Source organism: Schistocerca cancellata, chromosome 10, assembly GCF_023864275.1.
Source record: "Schistocerca cancellata isolate TAMUIC-IGC-003103 chromosome 10, iqSchCanc2.1, whole genome shotgun sequence".
NCBI classification, from domain to species: domain Eukaryota; kingdom Metazoa; phylum Arthropoda; class Insecta; order Orthoptera; family Acrididae; genus Schistocerca; species Schistocerca cancellata.
In genome coordinates this window covers 71289442-71309309 of record NC_064635.1, presented here as the reverse complement: position 1 = coordinate 71309309, position 19868 = coordinate 71289442, and the positions used below count along the sequence as shown (strand labels likewise).

Sequence of the window (19868 nt, the reverse complement as noted above, 5' to 3'; positions counted from 1 at the left end):
TTATAAACCTTTGCATCAGAGTATAGAACTCTATTCTGAGCCCTACAGAGGAATGAATAGTTTATGCGGAAATCATTTTATCACTATTATTGTTGTAGTGAATCGCATAGTTCATCCTAAATTCACCCTTGTCATTAAGTACAGATACCACTCCGAAGTAATTTATCATCATGTAAGTGTAACAATCACAAGTTCTCTTATGGTTCTCAACATTAGGCAATATTCTTATTGCACACTTGTGTATACTGAAAACTTCTTTCAACTTAATTGTAGTACCCAGAAAATTGTGCTGTAAGACAATACTAAGTAAAAGTATGCTAGTGCAGCTCAACACACTGAAAAGGATTTCTGGGTGCAAAGAATGCAGAATTGAGCTTTTATCATTGAGATAGTGCCACTTCAATTTATTATGCATCTGGATGCCCAGCAACTTCACACATGAAGTCTTACCTGCTGTGTAACAGTAAGCCACATTTGTTTGGCGTTATATAAACAGAATTTTTATGAGATTCGAGGTTACGCTGTTGGTCGTACACTAATTGCATGCCACCTCCATTATTCTCCTGCCTACATCCACTATGGGTGAGTTTGGGCCTTGTGTCATCAGCAAATGTTACTGAAATGTTAAAAATTTAGAAAACAAAGAACACAATAAGGAGGCACTATCATGAAATGGTGGCTAAAGTCTACTGAAAATGCACGACACGAAATGTTATTCAAATTATGTGTAAGGGAACTCAGGAACTATTAATTTGGTAGAAGTAGGAGGGGCACAAGGAACCATTTTTAGGAGCAAGGAAAGAGCAGAAATTTCTGAAACATGTTATCAAGAACAATGCAAGAAACAAGAAGACAGATTATGATGGTTATAAATGGACTAAACAGCATAGTAATATGTTCCTCAACCCTCAGGAAATTCAACTAAAATTGTAATACCAAAAGAGAAAATGTAACAGTCTATTTCAGTGCTGTTGACCTTGCCACCATGGCTAAAATCTGTACAGTATTATTAAAATGAAGCACTTGAAGGAGAACTTAGGGGGAGGGGAAGAAGGGGGGGCGGCAGTGTGGAAGCAGCTCAGCAAAAGGACCCCAGCGAAGAACAACATCTGAGGCAAGAAGCGTGCACACCTTACGGTGACACCAGTGCACGATGTACTAACAGGGATCTCAAAAGTACTAACTTCTCTACCTAAAAATGGGTGAGAAACATTATTTGCAGGAACTAAAATGGTCGTCAGGTTAGAACACTAGAAATGTACACTTAAGTGTCTCATTATGGTGCCAAAACATAGCTGGAGATCTCTTGAGAACCTTGATGTGGTGAGAGCTACTGCTTGCACATCCATCCTCAAAACGGTAACTTAAAACGCATTACATTTTTTTCTGAAATATCCAGTTTCCTCTTAACAAATGCAGTATTCATTCACTCATTCACTGACTACAGTACCATCTTTGAGTACTATCAGTTGGAAGGTTTTCAGGTCAGTGGTGGATACAGAGAAACCTCAAGGAGGGGGGCGCTGAAGATATCTTGAGCTACCTTTACTTTTACCGTAAAAAAAATTCTTTTACCGTAGTAAAAAATAATTTACTTTTACTGTAATAAAAAAGAATCAAGTCACATGCAAAGTTTACGAAAGTTTTATCTAAACTTGATTATATACATAGACAAGACAATGCCATATAATGATATAAAAAAGTTACAATTGTGATTTTCTTCCTTAAATGATGAATTCTATGTACCTATTCTTCCTGGCAAATTGATTAATTACATCGTCAATAGGACAATCAATGTCAGGACAAGTGTTCAATAGAGCTAAACCATTAAGTCGATCCTCTTCCATTGTCGACCTCAGCCACGTCTTTGTATGCTGCAATACTGAAAAACTTATTTCTGCTGTAGCAATAGATGCAGTTAGACAAGCAAATATTTTGTACAGCCTGTGCAAAGTGGGATAGTCAGTTCTAGGGCAGACAGACAATGCTTGCATAACAGAATCACAATCATTAAGGGCGTTTATGCTTCCTCTTCGGCAAATAGTCCGTATCTGTAACACTATCAAAGGTTCTCCGTACAAGAAAACAGTAGAATATTCGCGACTTTTCTTGAACAATTGCCACACAGAATAACATGTCGAGATCACTACAATGGTCGCGACTTTGCTCGTAGGCATGTGTTTGCTATCTATGTGCCAGACAGAAATGTACAAAATATGACGACGTGGATATGCGTGCTGCATAGGAAAGTACAACTACTCAATAACTCGATTCAGTTGAGTCGACTGACGAAAGAAATGAACGAATAGCGTGCGGGCTGACTTGGCGGGGCCAGTGCGGATGGCAGCCCTGCAAGCAGGGGTGTGCACCCTACGTGCCCCCATATGTATCCGCCACTGGTTCAGGTTCAGTTTTCAACTTGACTCAGATGAGCGTAAGGCATGTGAAGGGTAGACATAAAATATTAATTACTGTTGCAAAAAATTAAACCTAGCATTAGTTTTGTGGTGGTCTTTAGCCTGTAGACTGGTCTGACACAGCTCTCCAAGCTACTATCCCACAGTAACCTCTTCACCTCCACATAGCTAAGGCAACATAGGACCCTGCTTACACACACACTTATCTCGCTTACCAATCTCAGTACCACCTCGCTAATTACCTCTCCACCTAATGCTCAGCATTCTTCTGCAGATCCAACTTTCAAAAGCTTCTTTTCTCCTTTCGTCTGGACTGTTTATTGTCCACACTTCACTTCCATACAAGGCTACACTGCAAAGATCTCCACACAATACTTAACACTAATTTATTTTCCACATTAACAAACTTCTCTTTTTTTGGAACTGTTTTCCTTGTTATGCCAGTCTGCATATTACGTCTTCCCTACTTTGGCCATCATTACAAATAAAAGTTAACAAATAAAGTTTTTAGTTAACTTCTTGTTTGTTAGCAGGTACATGTCTGCAGCCCAGGTACACTTTAGAGGCCCTGTGCCAGAGTACCAAAGGACACGTGGCACACATGCTACACTGGGGATAAAAGACGTTGTCACAAAAGTGAAAACAAACTGGAAGTTAATCATCTTTTCGTAACATTAAAGTGCAGTTTGGTGGATGTAACTCAGTATTTTCAGAATAATAATTAACATCACCAACTTATCTTGCTGTTGATGCTCCACTGCAGTTACTGTTTTGTGGAAGTTTGTTAAGCGAAAACAGGCAGGAGGACTGCACAGTTCTCAATAAATGTGAAGACAGATCTTGTTTCAGGTGTACTATTTATTATGTCACAGAGTCCTTGTCAAGATCTTACACTGTACTGCACTATTTCTCATGGGTCTACATTCGCCAACAGTCGGATGCTGTTATGCATTGGAAGTTTCTTAATAACTATCGCAGAAGTTGTTCACCATTACAGAAAATGTTATCGTTGGGTGATTACGATTGAAATACATAAAATACTGTTGTTGTTGTTGTTGTTGTTGTTGTTGTTGTTGTCGTCTCTAGTCCTGAGACTAGTTTGATGCAGCTCTCCATGCTACTCTATCCTATGCAAGCTTCTTCATCTCCCAGTACCTACTGCAACCTACATCCTTCTGAATCTGCTTAGTGTATTCATCTCTTGGTCTCCCACCACAATTTTTACCCTCCAATAATAAATTGGTGATCCCTTGATGCCTCAGAATATGTCCTACCAACCGATCCCTTCTTCCAGTCAAGTTACATAAAATACTATACAATGTCAAATATGTATCTGACGTTTTCATGCAAAAGTAAGTGAAATTATTCAAATAAACAATGGTGAGTACAATGTTGTTAACTGCTCTAAAACTATCCCATCCAAAATCTTCCTAACATGTTTCTGATTTCAAATATGCATACATTATTTTTTTATATGAACAATATTTCAATAAATAATAAATAATGGTCCAAATAATCATCAATACAATTTTGTTTTATGAGCTTCAGTAATTACTAAGTAATTATGTGCTGTTATGATCACCAATTGCTTATTAAGCTGACTTTTAGTATGTTAATCCAAGTTGTTACAGGTTCCAAACATTATAACAGTATTTTCAGTGTCTCTTTTATTATTTAATTGTTCATAAGGGAATGCTTCTAATTGTTAACCAAACAAACTGATTATACGTTCCCTGCAGTGGATGGATGTAAGACTGATGAGAACTTTGACATGATGTTACTGAAAATTATATTTCATTGTTCAAAAGTGAAATTACCTACATGGATCCTACCTAATGATGTAACAGTTAATTAAGCAACCTGAAACAGATTGTTTTGCGTGAAAGGTAAGCTAAATCAGTTCTCGGAATCATATGAAGAATGAGCTGCTACATTTCAAATGCCACCAGAGGAACTGAGAGATAACAGCAAAACACACTGATAAAGCAGTGTGTTGTACAGTAACTTTTTTTTTCAGCAGCAGCAAAAATGCTGCAGCTCTGTAAGGTCAATCCATACGATTTCTTTAGTGCTGGATTGTCCAGACTCAGCTGTGACATTTCTGCAGCTAATGAAAATGAATTACCACACGACACTACTTTGTGAACAATATGTGACAGTTGATTTGGATGCCCTAGTGGCCTTTGTGGTTCCATGGTTAAGGGACTCCAATGTGCACCACAATTGCAAACACATTCCTGCATTAATTAAGTAATTTTATTTTTTCACGATGACAGTAAAACTTTATGACTACCACTCACACACTGTCATGAGGGCACATCATACACACTATCAGATGAACTCACAGGCGAGTCTCTCATGACCAATATGTGGTTGATAGAGTACAATGACTTCTTTGTGAGAGGCTCTGAGAGGTGTCTGTTGTGCCTTATGGGTCACTCATCAACCCTCACTTTATTGTTGGCTGTGGTATTTTGTCAATCCATAACAAGAAGTCAAAAGTCAGTACTTCAGATATCACTATAGGTGAGAGTCCGACACTCTCTTTCCCCCTGTACTTATTTCCTTATCCAACACCTCAGCACTCAAATAAACAACTATTAAAAAAAATTGTCAATCTGTATAATTCTACCTTGTAGGAATTGTCAAAAATGCCCCAAGTCAACTATAGTATCACTGACAGCGTGTCAATGATGTTAACCTCCCTTCATGAAAACCGTGTTGCAGCCATGTAATACTTCAGCAATAATCTAAGATTAAATAGCCATCACGGCAATGAGTTTTCTCTCGTTTTTCGTTCTATGTCAATCACAAAAATAAACACCACTCGCGATCTGGACCAATTTTCTTTTTGTCACATTATGATACAATATTGCCAGTATTCCAAATATGACTTCAGCAATTATTACATATATTCATATGTTTTTTAAGTTGAAATGTAATTAATGATTTTGTATGAAATATAAATATTTGTTGTAATGGCAAAAGATATGAATTAGAGCAGATGGCGCTATCTTAATTTTCTGTATTTACATAAAGTGGCACGAAAATTTATCTAGTTAGCAAAATACCACTGACTACCCTATCAATACCCCACTGGTTGCCTCCAACTTGATAGACACACATTACCAGCATACTGTGAACAAGCACAGCACGTGAATGGCTTTCATAAAATGTAGAGCCCTTCTTTATGGAGACTGGGTAGGGAAAATGATGACACACAACCATAACTTGGCAATGCCTGGAACAATTTCAGCAAAATCTGATACATGTATGACTTATTATCTGGTGAAACTTGATGTTAGGATAGGGCAACCCCTGCACCCTTAAGAGTGAGGTGGGAGGGCAAGTGTGGTGGAGAAGATGTTGACACAAAAATAATCAAACTGATGTACACTACAGTTTTTGTGGTTCCTTGTATGATCGGTGACAGCACTGGTGACATTCAGTGACAACTGGAAAGCACAACTCGAGAACACCTGAAGCCACCAAATTTGTTACACATGGCTTAATATCTGAAAAAAAAAAAAAAAAAAAAAAAAAAAAAAAAAAAAAAAAAAAAAAAAAAAAAACCAATAAGAGACTTACACAATCAAAGAACTATTAGGAAAGGTGATGAGTATGTGGGTATGACATGAAAGCATAGTTTCCAAAGGCAAGGAGAAACTTCAACCAAATTTAGTACACAGGTCTTGGGGAGTGATGCTTCCACAAGGGAAAAAAGATACTGTCAGAATAATGCAATTCTAGCAGCTCTATTTGTAGGGATGGGATGGGAATGTTGTAACATATCAGTGTAACTCTGGAACACTAGGAGCTACTGGAATAAAACTTAGTAAATATATGCCCTAATAGATGGAAACATTCTGTTGGAGAAAGACATAACCGACAGAGAGGAATCTGTGATACTGGTCACCATCTTTGACCAGTGACATAGTGAACATGTGACAAACAACATTAAGAACATGGTGACTATAATGTCACTGCAAAGGCAATACATTAAAACTTAAAACAGACAGGCAGTTTCGATACTCATAACTGACTAAATTGAGAAATGTGTATTACAAATGGATGTAATCTAGTGCACTACTGGATAGTATTTGTGCAACAGATACACATGAAAGAGATGTGCTGTCTATTTAATCAAATGTCATGTGAAGCCTGGCACTTGCGATAAGTAACTAACTAACTTTGTCTATCAAGTATAAACGGTGATTGTTTTAATTTGAGATAACTAAATATCTCGAAAACGAAACATTGAATGAAAAAATAAAATAAAAATTTCTAGATGAGAAGTGCTACAACTGGCCACCACCTAACCAGCCACCCCCATGGTCAACTTCATATTTTCAAGTGGGAATCCCCCACCCCCTTTATTGCATATTCAGATTCTATGCCAAGAAATAAGAGGGTGGTTTGAACAGTTCTCGGAATCACCACAAGAGGTCAGCACTAGCACAATGAGTTGTTCATGTGATATTCATTGGACTGTTGCCTGTAAACACATGCCACATCAGTGCTCCTGGAAGAGAGCTGTGGTGATGACATGGCTCTATTGTTGTTACCACATAGTGATTTGCGAAGATGGAAAAAAATTGAGACTCGAGCAATGATTAAGCACTTCATAAAGAAAGGTATGAAAGCGGAGGACATTCGTGCCGATTTCCAGAATACAATGGGAGACTCTTCTCCTTCATATTCAACTGTTGCCAAGTTGACACACGAGTTCAAATTTGGTTGGGAGAGCTTGGATGATGATCTGCACAGTGTTTGGCAAAGATGTGTCACTGCTCCAGAAATCATTGCAAAAGTGCACAAAATAGTCGTGGAGGATCGCCGATTGAAAGTGCGTGAAATTGCTCCCACTTGCCAGATGTCATCTGAAAGGGTGTATCACATTTCAAAAGAAAAATTAGAAATTATCTGCAAGATGGGTGTTGCAACTCTTGACGCTGGATCAAAAATACATGAGAATGGACATATCAGAACAATATTTGGCCCCTTTTAGAAGAAACGAACAAGATTTTTTGCACCGGTTGTGAAGTTTGCCTGTTTTATTTCTTTCCTGATGGTCCTCGGTGTCAATGTACTGCGTTGTTATACTGGCCGAAAAATAGGAGGTGGAAGTTCAACATTGACTACTATAAATGATGTAGAGGGCAGGTGCACAGTAGCGTTTCACAGTTCTTTACTTTCACTGTCCACAACCCCCCAATATACACAGCTAATATGGCCAGTTAACTATTGGCAAATTTTGATAAGCCTCACTAATAGGTTGCAGGCAAACATCAGCATTCTGCAACAATAGTTTACTGTTAAATATCTATGAGCAGTAAAAATCTAACCACACAGTTCTTGCAGAATAATATGGTATGTATCGAATAGACACTGTCATTGTTTTAATACATGGCCTAATTGTGTTACACTTATTTCACAGTTCAGTTGATGCATTATTATTGTTCTAACCAACAGAAGTTTCTTGTCTGAAACTCAGCCGTGGACTGACTGTCTTGGGACTAAAAACTGGGCCTTTATATATCATCACAATAATAGGTACTGAAATTATACACTGTTTGATGTTAAAGTTACAGAAATTACAATTAAAACATACCTCATTCAATTACCTAAATGAATGGAAAAATTCTTTCTTTTAAACAGTTTCTTCCACTACTAGGGTTAAGCTGAATTATTTGTTTAAATGATGAAATTAACAGATATAGTTATACAAACTGGAATTAATTAAGAGCTGGCTTTCCTAACATGTTTTCGAATCGAGCCAAATAAATATGTTAAAAAGCCTAGTGAGTCTTTTTCCAAATGTTTATCTTTATTACAGAATTTACATTAGTTTCTATGTCAACAATAGAATTTAAGTTACAAAACAATTACTGATTTAACCCTATAACAAAAGATATTAACTATGAATAATCAAAATGAATTAGCAAATTAATTACATACACAAAACTAAGCACAAAATTAGATCTGGTGCTATATACTTTAATACTGTAGACCAAACTTTCTGTCATACGAAAATGCAGATTATACTCACGAATGTTAATAGTAATTAGCCAAAAATGAAAAAACGAATTTAAGGAGGCAGCTAGCTTCGTCGCATTGTTTGTGCCCACAGATGAAACTTGGGTGCCTACTCGACCCAGAGACGAAACAACAGTCAAAGCAGTGGAAACATGCTGATTCTCCACCATCAAAGAAAGCAAAGACAATTCCTTTGGCGGGAAAAGTCACGGCATCAGTGTTCTGGGATGCAAAGGGCATTCTGTTTGTAGAGTATCTGCCCACTGGGCAAACAATTACTGGAAAATACTATGCTAACCTCCTGGACAAATTGCAACAAAGGCTACATGAAGAAAAGCCAGGTTTAACAAGGAAGAAAGTCATCTTCCATCAAGACACTGCACGCCTACACACACGTGTCGTCACCGTGGCAAAATTACACGAACTAAGGTATGAATTGTTGCCACACCCGACTTATTCACTTGATATGGCTCCGTCAGACTTCCATCTCTTCCCAAAACTGAAAATTTTTCTTTGTGGACGAAGAGTCACTTCAAAAGAAGAATTGACAGACGGAGTTTTGACAACTATTTTGCAGGCATGGAGGAAACTCATTTTCAAGATGGGATCAAGGCACTGGACCATCGTTTGACAAAGCACATTAATCTGCAAGGAGACTACATTGAAAAATTAAAAAAGTTTCAGTGATGTAAGTATTTCTTTTTCTGTTTGGTTCCAAGAACTTTCCAATCCACCCTCATATGTGTGGTTTACTCAAACAACTGTTTCCCATTTGTAGTAGAGGGCACTGTAATCGGAGAATATCAGGTGTGTCTGTTATCATGACTAAGAACTGATGCATTTGATTCTACATTTCATGTTGTAAATGAAAACCTGTGTGTTCGAACAGTTGACATTTATGTTTTAAATTTACTTCGGCATTTCAAATTTGAGTGTCACTCCTTCCATGTACCTAGGCAGAACCCCCATTTAAGGAAAACATATCTGAGTCCACAGTGATTCATTAAAACGGAGGTTCTCTATCTGAAAGAAACACACACACAGTGTAACTAAATCCCTTTACAGTCTCTAAGGATGGGTTCCTTACACCAAAACAAGGTAAAATGTCCGGTCAACATGAGTTCTACAGTGCACATCTTAAAAGAGCACTTGTTCACCTCCAATATTGTGACACACAGCTCTTCTACTAGAAGCTCTTTGTTTTCCATATATTGGGAGGAGCTTGTATGTACCAAAACAAGGAAAAAAAATGTTGAAACTTGAGCTCTAAAATGTATGACTTAGGAGCTATGAGCACTTTTTCACCTTTGCCACTGTGAAACATCTCGTGCTCGTAGCCCTTAGGGTAAGCACCTTAGATGCCATGTTTACTACACATTTTTTTCTTCTTTTGGTATATACTACCTCCTTCCAAAATATTGAAAGAAAAGTATCTGCAGTAGAAGAGGTCCACTGTCAGAGGTATCAAAATGATATTAACTTATAACTTTTGACTTGGTCATTTCTGGACCAGGGTTCCTCACCTCAAATTGATACAATCACCCTTCTCTATCATCCCTCATGCCTGAAAGTTTGTAACATAATCAGTGACTCCCGTGTGTGCATGCGTGTTTTAGGAAAGTCATAGTACTCAAAGGGCTGAGAGATGCTGGAAAGGGGAAAGAGAGAAGGATGAAAGGCAGGGGGGTGGTGACTTTTAGGCAAATCACTAGGATGCTTGGAGCAATGTAGGAATTAGTAAAAAACACTGTTGAACTGATGACTTCATTAACATGGCAGACAGACGAGCCTCACGTAACAACCAACAGGTGACATCACTAATTGGTGAATTAATTCATATTAATATGAAAACAAAACCAAAGCAAAAACTGACGAACTGTTGGTAGCTCCACAGGAATAAGTGATTTTCGATGAAAATTTTCTTGTTATTAATACCTCAAATCACATTAGAAACTTCACAATATCAGAGCACAATAGAAATCACTTTACATTGCCCATCAGTCAATCACAACAACCAAAAAAAAAGTTGTAAGCCAATTGCATCACAGTTCACTTCACTAGACCTGTGATTTCAATCAAACTTCATACATACATGACACTACTGGCAAAACAAACAGCTGGGATAAAACACTACTTGTGCCCATATGATTGGATTAAGGAGGTTAAGGGGGTCACAAAGAAAAAAGAAATCAAACTGAATTACCTGGTGACAAATCCACATTATTTGAAATCACTGGCTGATGGATGACAGTATTGATAACACTTAACCTGACAGGGGTTGTAAGGGGGGGGGGGGGGGGTCCTACAAAGTAAAACTCTGGAACATCTGGAATGGTTTCACATAATTGTCAATGATAAAATCTGCTACAGTTGCAAAAATTATTCATTTCTAAAAAAGGATAGCATAACCTGGTTTTGGCACCTTTGTCCCATCTTCAGGTGCATCTGCATCATTCACTAAAAGCTCCCATCAAGATTGTTAACCATCACAAAAGCTAAACAAAATGAACAGTAATTCATTAGAAAAACACCCTATACGTACATTACAATGTGAGTCGATAAATTATGCATAAATAGGTTAAAATATGTTAAAATGGTGGATCCCTGGTACAAGGCATGAAACAGCAGATACTCTTTGACCCTTGGGCTGTAAGAAAGCCTGTTACTGAGGAAGACCTACATAAAGGGATAAAGGTCCCTATTAAAATAGTTAGTTTTATAATGGGATGTTGAGCAATCAATGTTCTATATCTGATTCATCAGCAGTTTCCACTCTTTTAAATCAATAGGGTATATTCTGTGTAAAGTAGGACATACTTATGATTTTTAAATGTTTAAAATTTGGTACTTCTTACATGTTGTTTGAAAAGGCTAGACTTTTATTGTATAGCAACAATGGTTTGTTGCCCATTATTGCTTTCCCTCCATAATTTGTAGTCATTTTTATAAGGCCGTATGTTTTTCATGTAATTTTCAACTAATTGGCAGGTAAGAATTAGTATATCATTATTTACATTACAATGACATAGCTTAACGTCCTGCACCAACAGTACAAAATTGAAGCAGGCAAATTATATGTGAGGATAAATAATATAATACAACAGCATGAACCTCCATGTAACATGAGCTGCTTTCCTGTAATTAAGTTATTATATTAAGAGGAATGTAAGAGCTAAATTCACCTTGTTCAGTAATTTACTTCTTTGTGTGAAGGTCTTACTAATATCACTATTAAAATTTTCCCAATTTCAACCAACATTGTAAAAACAGAAAAATTAAATTTGTAACATGAATCGCATGATCTGAGTCACAGTTACATTTTTTTTAAAGGTGAAAACAACAGCAGAAAGGCAGAAAAGGAGGAGGGAAAAGTTAAAAAGTGAAGGAAAATATGAAGAATTTAAGAAGAAGCATCTGGATGAAGCTAGAAGAAGTCATCAGAAGCAGAAACAAAAGTTTCAACAGATGAGTCAACATAAGCAATGACTGTTATTAGAAGAAAGAAGTGCTAAAACTAGGGTGAAAGTTAGCAAACACAGGAAAGTATGGCCACCACATGTTCAATTAAGCAGCAAACTACCGCATAACATATGTTTGTATAAATATAATGAAAATTTCATAAACACTATCAGCAGCCTTCATAAGAAACTTGGTAATATTCCAGATGACAGAAACACATTTGTATCAGCTATCATATGCCATGCACCCAGTGAGCTTTGTTGGCAGAATTAAGGTGACATGTCAGAAGCTGGATATTGTGAATTTATTGTGGTATGTTTGGAAGATGGAAAAAAATGGCTCTGAAGCTGATACAGTGAAATACATTTTTTCCATAACTCCCCAGTTTCTTCTTCATTGCTATACAAAGAGAATTCAATCTGCATCTTATTATCAGAAAAAGGAAATGGTTCTGAGCCAAGATTCTAAGAAGTACGCATTGCTGCTTATCGATTTTACTGAAAATTACACTTCTGTTAATCAAGATGAGAATCAAGATGAGGTGCAAAGTGCACACTGGGTACAAGCACAAGTTAGTATTTTCACTGTGTCACTTAGCAGACAACATAACCCATTCCAAGGACACTGTGATTGTATACAATGTACTGTCAACTATACCTGAAAATGGAATTTGTGCAGCTGCAAAACGGCAAGTCTGCAATGCAGTAAAAAGGCAAAAATTTGTAATAGGTGATGCATCTGCTTTTGCTCAGGCAGCTGCAAGTATCACAATTATGTGCACATGTTTTTCATATGTCTACTGATGAAATTCAAGGAATCAATGTGAAACTTAATCTGGCTTGAATATTTTCTTCAGCATCATCAGTACCAAACATAAAAAGCATTCACTGGTTTCACTACAAGATATGAGTACTACAAACATATCTACTGTCTCCAAAGAATTTCCCTGCTGCAGATCATACTGAAGAAACGAAAGAGCAAAAATTAGAGACTGGTACAAAGTAGAATATAATGGTAAATTCTATGCTGGAGAAGTATGTGCAAGTTTTGAAATTCTTATCTACTCAGTGCAATGAAGTGTGGAACTTGCCTGCAAAATGTGATGAAATTCTGTACACACAGGACAAAATTATAAAGAAAATTAATCCACCTCATGTTGTCAATGCAAGAAGGTATTTTCAGTTCTCTGACTTAATTAAAATTACAGTTTATTTCCCATGATGTCATGCTTTTGTACTTAGTAATAATGTTAAAAAATTGAAATGTTAACGTTAAGTTTATCTTACTTGGTAAATAGTGTCATATTTTCATTTCTCTGCCTGCAGGGAAAAGTTTTTCCCCAGAATAAGTAGCAAGTAACATGAGTCACATAACATTTGAGTGACACGCTTTTTTCAATATATGACAATATTTTACATAGTATAAATATTTTTAGAAATCTGCAACCTAATTTGCACTTTCTGTGATAAAAACCAGATCCACAATCCTCATAGTTTGCGGACACTTTTGAGCTAAATTGTACATTAGCAATAGGGTGTCCCAAATTCATAACATGAGCCACAATATAAATTACATTCTTGTTTTTTAATTTTAATGCTCTTTCCAGCTTAAGTATCAATTCAAGATCTTTGCCTGAATAACATAATGTATGATAATGATGATGATGATTTACAAAAGAAAATATCAGTTTATAGACTGACAAAAAGCCAACATAATAAAGCACCGATTTCAAAACATAACATGAGTCACCATGGAATCTCCCAGGGACCTTTCTCTATTTATGCAGGTCCTGCTGTACAAGGGGCTTTCTGACAGGCCAAGGATCAAATGGGATCTCCTGTTTCAAGCCCTGTACTAGGGATGCACTATTTTAACACATTTTATCTATTTTTAACTCAGTTATGCACCTTGTACGGATTCATATTTTAATCTATATATTGGGGTTTTTCCTAATGGATTCCTATTGATTCTGTTTAGCTCTTCTTGCATTAAAAATGTGGATGGGTGTCGTTTTTGATTTAAAATTTTTCACATGCACCTGAAGATGGGACAAAGGTCCTGAATTTGAGTTATGCTTTCCCTTTTAGGAATACAATTTTTACAAATGTAGCAGATTTTATCATTGGTGATGAATAACAGTTGTGGATGCCTTAGCAATAGGAACGTTTACATGAAACTTGGTAATCATATTGTACGACTTCCTATCTGAAAATAAATAAAAGTAAGAAGTTAAACATATATTTAGAATAAGTTTCATTTTCTTGGACAATTTATTGTACAATTATATTCTCTGATAGAAAAAAATCCTGTTTTGAATTTTGTTTGTTTTTCCTTGGTAAATGCAAGTCCAAACTGACTTGTTCCGCAACTATGTATAGGACTATTAGTCAAATACTTGTTAATGTTTTCCCAAATATACACAACTGGCTGGTACATAGATTCACTTGGAGCAGTAAGGACACCCTATTTCTTTTTTTTCTTTTTTTTTAAATAGTTCTTTGTAATGAGCTCGACCATTACTTTTAGTTATTTTTCTTACAGTAATTTTCTGCAGTTTGAAAGCTGGGTCCATGTTTGTATCTGTGATTCCCAGAAAAGAATTCCTTAGCCAGAATTGGATGCATTTGATATCTAAGGACAAGCCAAAAAATGTTTTGGAACAGAACAGAGATTGCAGGACTGATATCAGTCATTTTCAATTACAAAATCAGTTTAGTATTGGACACAAAGAAAGGTCTCATACTGTTTCTCATTTATATACATGGTATGAACAGATAATTCAACCAAAGCCATGCAGTTGCAAATGATGCAAAGAAATCCTTGTGTACAACTACTGAGAGAGTTCTACTCTTCTTTCAGTATTAAAATGATGGCAATGCAAATGAAGATAAGCTGATGCAAAAAGTGAAAATAAAACAGAATGAAGACCTAAATCCAGGGTTGAGTAATGACAGTATCACAAAAAACATAATTTAAAAAACTACTGACACAAATTAAATTATATAAAGATCCTGTAATGAAACTTGCAAAGATTAAGTTCAGTCTGTTTTGCTCTAAGAATTACATGAAACATTTGCAGCACATGTGTGTCCAGGATGTTAGAAGAAGCTGGAGTTAAATTAACGTATTTTTTTCTTCCCTTGAAACCTTACTTAAAGAATGAGTCTTTTTAAACCTCTATTCGTGAATCTGGAGGAAAACATGTACAAAAACTATAGGCACTTTCATTTTTTTACTATCTAACTTTCATTTTTTTATTATCTAACACAGATTTTATAGGACTGGAGAAGAACTTTGACCCTACTTTTGGACCGTTTCATCTCTGTGGCCAGCAGGGTTTCCCCAAGTTTCTCCGAGTGAAATTCTCTGATATTCTCCTGATTTCCAGACAAGTTTTGAGATCTCAATGGTACGTAATGACGTAAGTTGACAAAAAAATGTAATGACTTCTGTCTTTCTAAACATGTGAGCAAAAAGCTTAAAGTACTAACATCAACATCTTTCGCAGTGTTCTGTTTTTAGACAGAGAAAGCAAGCCAAATGGTATGTATATTTCATTAGGACCAATGGTGTTATTTTATTTCAATGAAACGAAACACATCTGGTGACAAAAATATGCATTTCCTTGGATTTGTACGGCAGATTTAAAATACATCAACTGATTTCAGAAATAACCTCAGAAAAAAGTAGGCGTCTTGAACTAAGTGTGTAAGGCAGGGAAGAGTTGTGTAAACCAACACTGTAGGTGACTGCCAATAAAATGTTGGTTCTACTATGTTCATTATTGTTGGGTTATTACTAACTGTGTTATGTCTGTTATTTTACAGGTATTCTGTAACTTCTCTTTCAAGAAATACGTGAGTACATAGTGAACCAACTGCCAGTGACTGCCGCAATTTTCTTCTACTTATTGTCTGTACTTTCTAATATATATATACTTTTGAAGTGTCGAAATGTACAAGAATAAATAAAATGTCTATAAAACGCCACACTGTACAATGTACTTGCAGTGACATGGTCGCAATTCCTGAAATCCACAAAAATCACCCACAAACAGACCTGACCTGCAGGCAGATCAGGAGACTATATCTGACAGGCAGGTCTGCACATTAGTGGGAAATGATGGGCTTCAGATTAGCAGGCCCGCAGACAGGTGCACAGAAAAGACAACCACACACTCACAAATAAATTTTCGGCCATAGTGGTGGACAGGGGAGAAGCAGTAAGAATGAGGGAGTAGGGAAGCGACTCTCATACCCAGCTGCAACCAGCCAGCAACAATGCACGACATCTCCGTAAAAAAATAAATAAATAAATAAATTCATCTACTGTGACAGAAACGAGGTTTTTCCAATGTCTCTTTTTTTTTCTTTCAAATTTCCCTGATACATTTGAAATTCCCTGATTTCCAGAACTTGTGGCAACCCTGGGCTGAGTTAACTGGACCATATGTCAGGGTTTAAGGACACTTCTGTTAAATAAATGAATTGCAGGGTCCTAAATACAAAATTTTATTGCAACAACATTAATAATGATGGTAAATACACCTTTATAAGTATATTAATAATGAAAATCATGGAAATAACTAAACTAGTGCACAGTGAATTTAGCAATGTCAATCTAGAGCCAAATCATGTTTTCATAATGGGACCTAATGCCATGGCTGGCAGTTACTTTATTTGAAGCAACAAAGGTATCATCATCATCTGCAGCTTCAAATTGTAGTAGAAACAACTCTAGTAAAACATTTTACTTAGTAGCCATCATCGTACATTTTAAATACTTGAGCATCTTAACAGTGATCACTCATGGCCGTTTTTACTTCTACTTTGATTACAATGAAATCTTCTCCTTCACTGTTTCAACATTTGATAAAACTTTACAAAGGATCGCCGGGGAAATGTAAGATGGCAGAACACCTGTAAACCTCAGCCCAACATTTTCATCGCTACTTGTGTACATATCAGTATCAGAGGAATCAATGTACTGCACATAATGAGCATCTTGAGACTTGCTACTGCCCTCTTCCAACATTTGGCATTTGACTGAGGGCTTTACTTTGTTGACTGGGTGCTTTTTTGACAACTGGTTTGATCTTCTGTCTTTTGCTGCTGCATCTAACAGGTAAGAACAGTTGATTTTCATTTCTTTCTACCTCTTGTCTTCCTGGCACCAATCTTGGTATATTGTCAAATTTACGGCATGAAAAAACAATTTTCTCTCTTGAATTGTTAATTAATTTGATGGTCCAATTAAACCTGAATTTCAGTTAACCTCAACTTCCTCTCTACTGTGGCTTTTTCTAGTTCCTTGCAACATATTATACAGGTTAATACTTTGTGATTCTACCACTTGCATTTAAAAGCATTATTTCACTTCAGAACATAGTCACTGTATGTCAACACACAGTCTTCCTTGGAAAAACAGCACCTCCATTCAGAAGTTTCATGTTCCAATAACAACCCCAGTATTTACAAACAAGTGTGTTAATTTAGAATTTTCTGACAACTGCTAACTACCAAAGACGCAACACATCTCACCATAAATGAGCAAAACAAGCTTTTTTGTAAATGTATGTGAATAATTTTTGTGTTAAATTTTGCAACACCCTGGCGGTCTTCATTAAAAGGCAAAGAGACTAAAATAAATCAGTTTTTTATACTCTAGCACATTTCATTTTACTGTGTATGTTTACATAATGCGAAAGGTGTTAATACTGCCCCCATCATCTAATTCAATTTATGTCCAATCGATTAAGAGACACGAAATACAAAATTTTTAAGCACTCATCGCTAGGTGTAGAAAGCATTATCTCCTTAGAAAGTATAGCCTACAGGCTTATAAATCGAATTTCTCTTATTAGTTTTCATTATTATCATTATCATACAAACCTGAAGCATTACAATCTTCGATACGATTACAGCAAATTATTAATTGTTGCGGCAAGCGCCAATTACGAGAACGCAGAGAGAGAGAGAGAGAGAGAGAGAGAGAGAGAGACCACTAGAGTTTGGCGAATAAACCTCAACGACTCATTCGACATTGTTTCTTACCATCTCCAACGCCAATTGTTTTGGAACGTAAATCAGTAGTTCTCACTGAAAAATTCCTTCTAATTTTCTTAACCTCCGCATGAAAACATCAACGGCATCTGACAGTTTACGTTTTGTTTGTGTGTGATACGAGGGAGGTCCAACCCGCAACCGACATATGTCGATAAGATAACAGCATTTGCTAGATGATGTTGCATTTGTAGTGTCGGAAATCATACGTTCTAAGAAAGGGGTATTGTGTTACTATACAAGACTACAATGATACAAATTCACATTCGTGTAGTGTGTCGAAAAATATGTATGTCTTAAGAAAGGAGTATTGTATTACTACACAAAATTTCAATGATAAAAATTCGCTTTAGGTTCCATTATCAAATGTAGCTTTAATGACATGAAGGCAAACCAGCAGGATGGTCCATGGAAAACAAACACAATCTGATGGCCTTGTGCGCCATGTTTTAACTAATCACTTTTGCAAAACATGGTCACATAATATTAGGAAAGTTAACTAGCATATGCCCGTGAAGCTAACGGGAAGTGTGAGGTTATTATACTATCGCTTCTCCCCATAGTACTAAATCCAGGCTTACACACTAGAAACCGGGAAGAATGAATGCTTAAATGTCTTTGGGCGCCGTCATTGTTTTTGTCTTTGTGGGATTGTGTTTTTATATACCGGTATCGCACTTCTTGCCAATGTACAGTAACACAGCAAACCGAAAAAAGGAAGCTTATCGCAGCATAGACTGTAACACGTGGAGTTACCAGCCAATCACATCACTTTTTCAATCCGCCAATACACAAACGACGAAAATACTAGACATGAAAGAGGAATAAAGTGGATGTCGAAAAGTAACGTAAAAATTGTATTGATCGCGCACTTTTACGTGGCCCCTCTGTGTTTAGAGGAAATCGGCTGGCTTCTTGGTGCTCCGAAATCTATTCTCTCTGCCAACCTTACAACTATTGTGCGCCGTACCCATTGTTAATCTATTGTTGATTCGTGTATGGTAGTGTTCTTTGCGATTGACACTCATATTTACAAAAATAAGTGACGGAACTGTACGTGGTCCTTAAGCTGCGTGTACTCCAATGCGAAAAAGAACTGTTGTTCGAAGTGGTACGTTAAAAGTGGTACTAAATGCCATTCGTTGTTGTGACAGAGAAAAGAGGCGGAAAGCGCTTAAATACCTAGCAAAGCGATGCTGCAACATACCTTTAGTGGAATGGAAAGTAAAGACGGTCGTTTCCCCGAAAGGCACGGTACTGACTTGCTTCTACAATAAGGTTCCAAATTTATCTGTAGGCCTATACATTTATTAGCCGCTGCAGAATGTTCTGCTGTTATTTCATTACAGGATTCTGAAAATACAAAATATTTTCTCTTTATACATTACTTGAAACACAATAGGCAATGAAAAATTATAAGAATTCACACATTATAACAATTTGGCAACTATTATATTAACAACTCGTCATTTAACTATGGACACTGATTCATTACCATTTTGCATCTCAATGCCAACACTTTCGTTACTGGTAGCAATCACATTTTCTGAACTTGACTGAGCTGTTGCTTCACATTCTCGAATAAAGCAATTTTTTTGTCTTCTGGATGTACTACAATCACTGAATCTTTTGCTGCGATTTTGTTGGCAGTGTAATTTCGATGGCAAAACTCCTTTCACCAAAAGTAATTTTTTACTGAAGCCCAATCTGTACTGGTAGAAGTTTTCAATATCCCTCTCTAGCTGTAATATGAAATTTCAGTTACAAATGACACTAGACCACATGAATTTTTCTAGTCTGGTAGCAAATCCTTTACTGATATCGTTAAATTGAATGCATAACTGGTTCGTGGTTAGTTAGTAATACTATTATAAATTGTTTATTTATTTACTTT

At 36.5% G+C, this 19868-nt stretch overlaps 1 protein-coding gene across 3 annotated transcripts in view; it reads right to left on the bottom strand.

The window, feature by feature from the left end:
* Positions 1-19868, bottom strand: part of LOC126106684 (zinc finger protein 250-like) — a 95413-nt gene that overhangs the window by 74738 nt on the left and 807 nt on the right. For 2 of the 3 annotated variants that reach the window (XM_049913052.1, XM_049913054.1), the window contains exons 2-3: positions 19470-19716; positions 19182-19327 (exon numbers count right to left, since the gene is read on the bottom strand). In XM_049913052.1, the coding sequence (XP_049769009.1) occupies positions 19182-19327; positions 19470-19716 (393 nt within the window). Of the gene's footprint in view, positions 1-17803; positions 17873-19181; positions 19328-19469; positions 19717-19868 lie in introns of those variants that run through there. The other variant, XM_049913053.1, reaches the window with a different exon arrangement.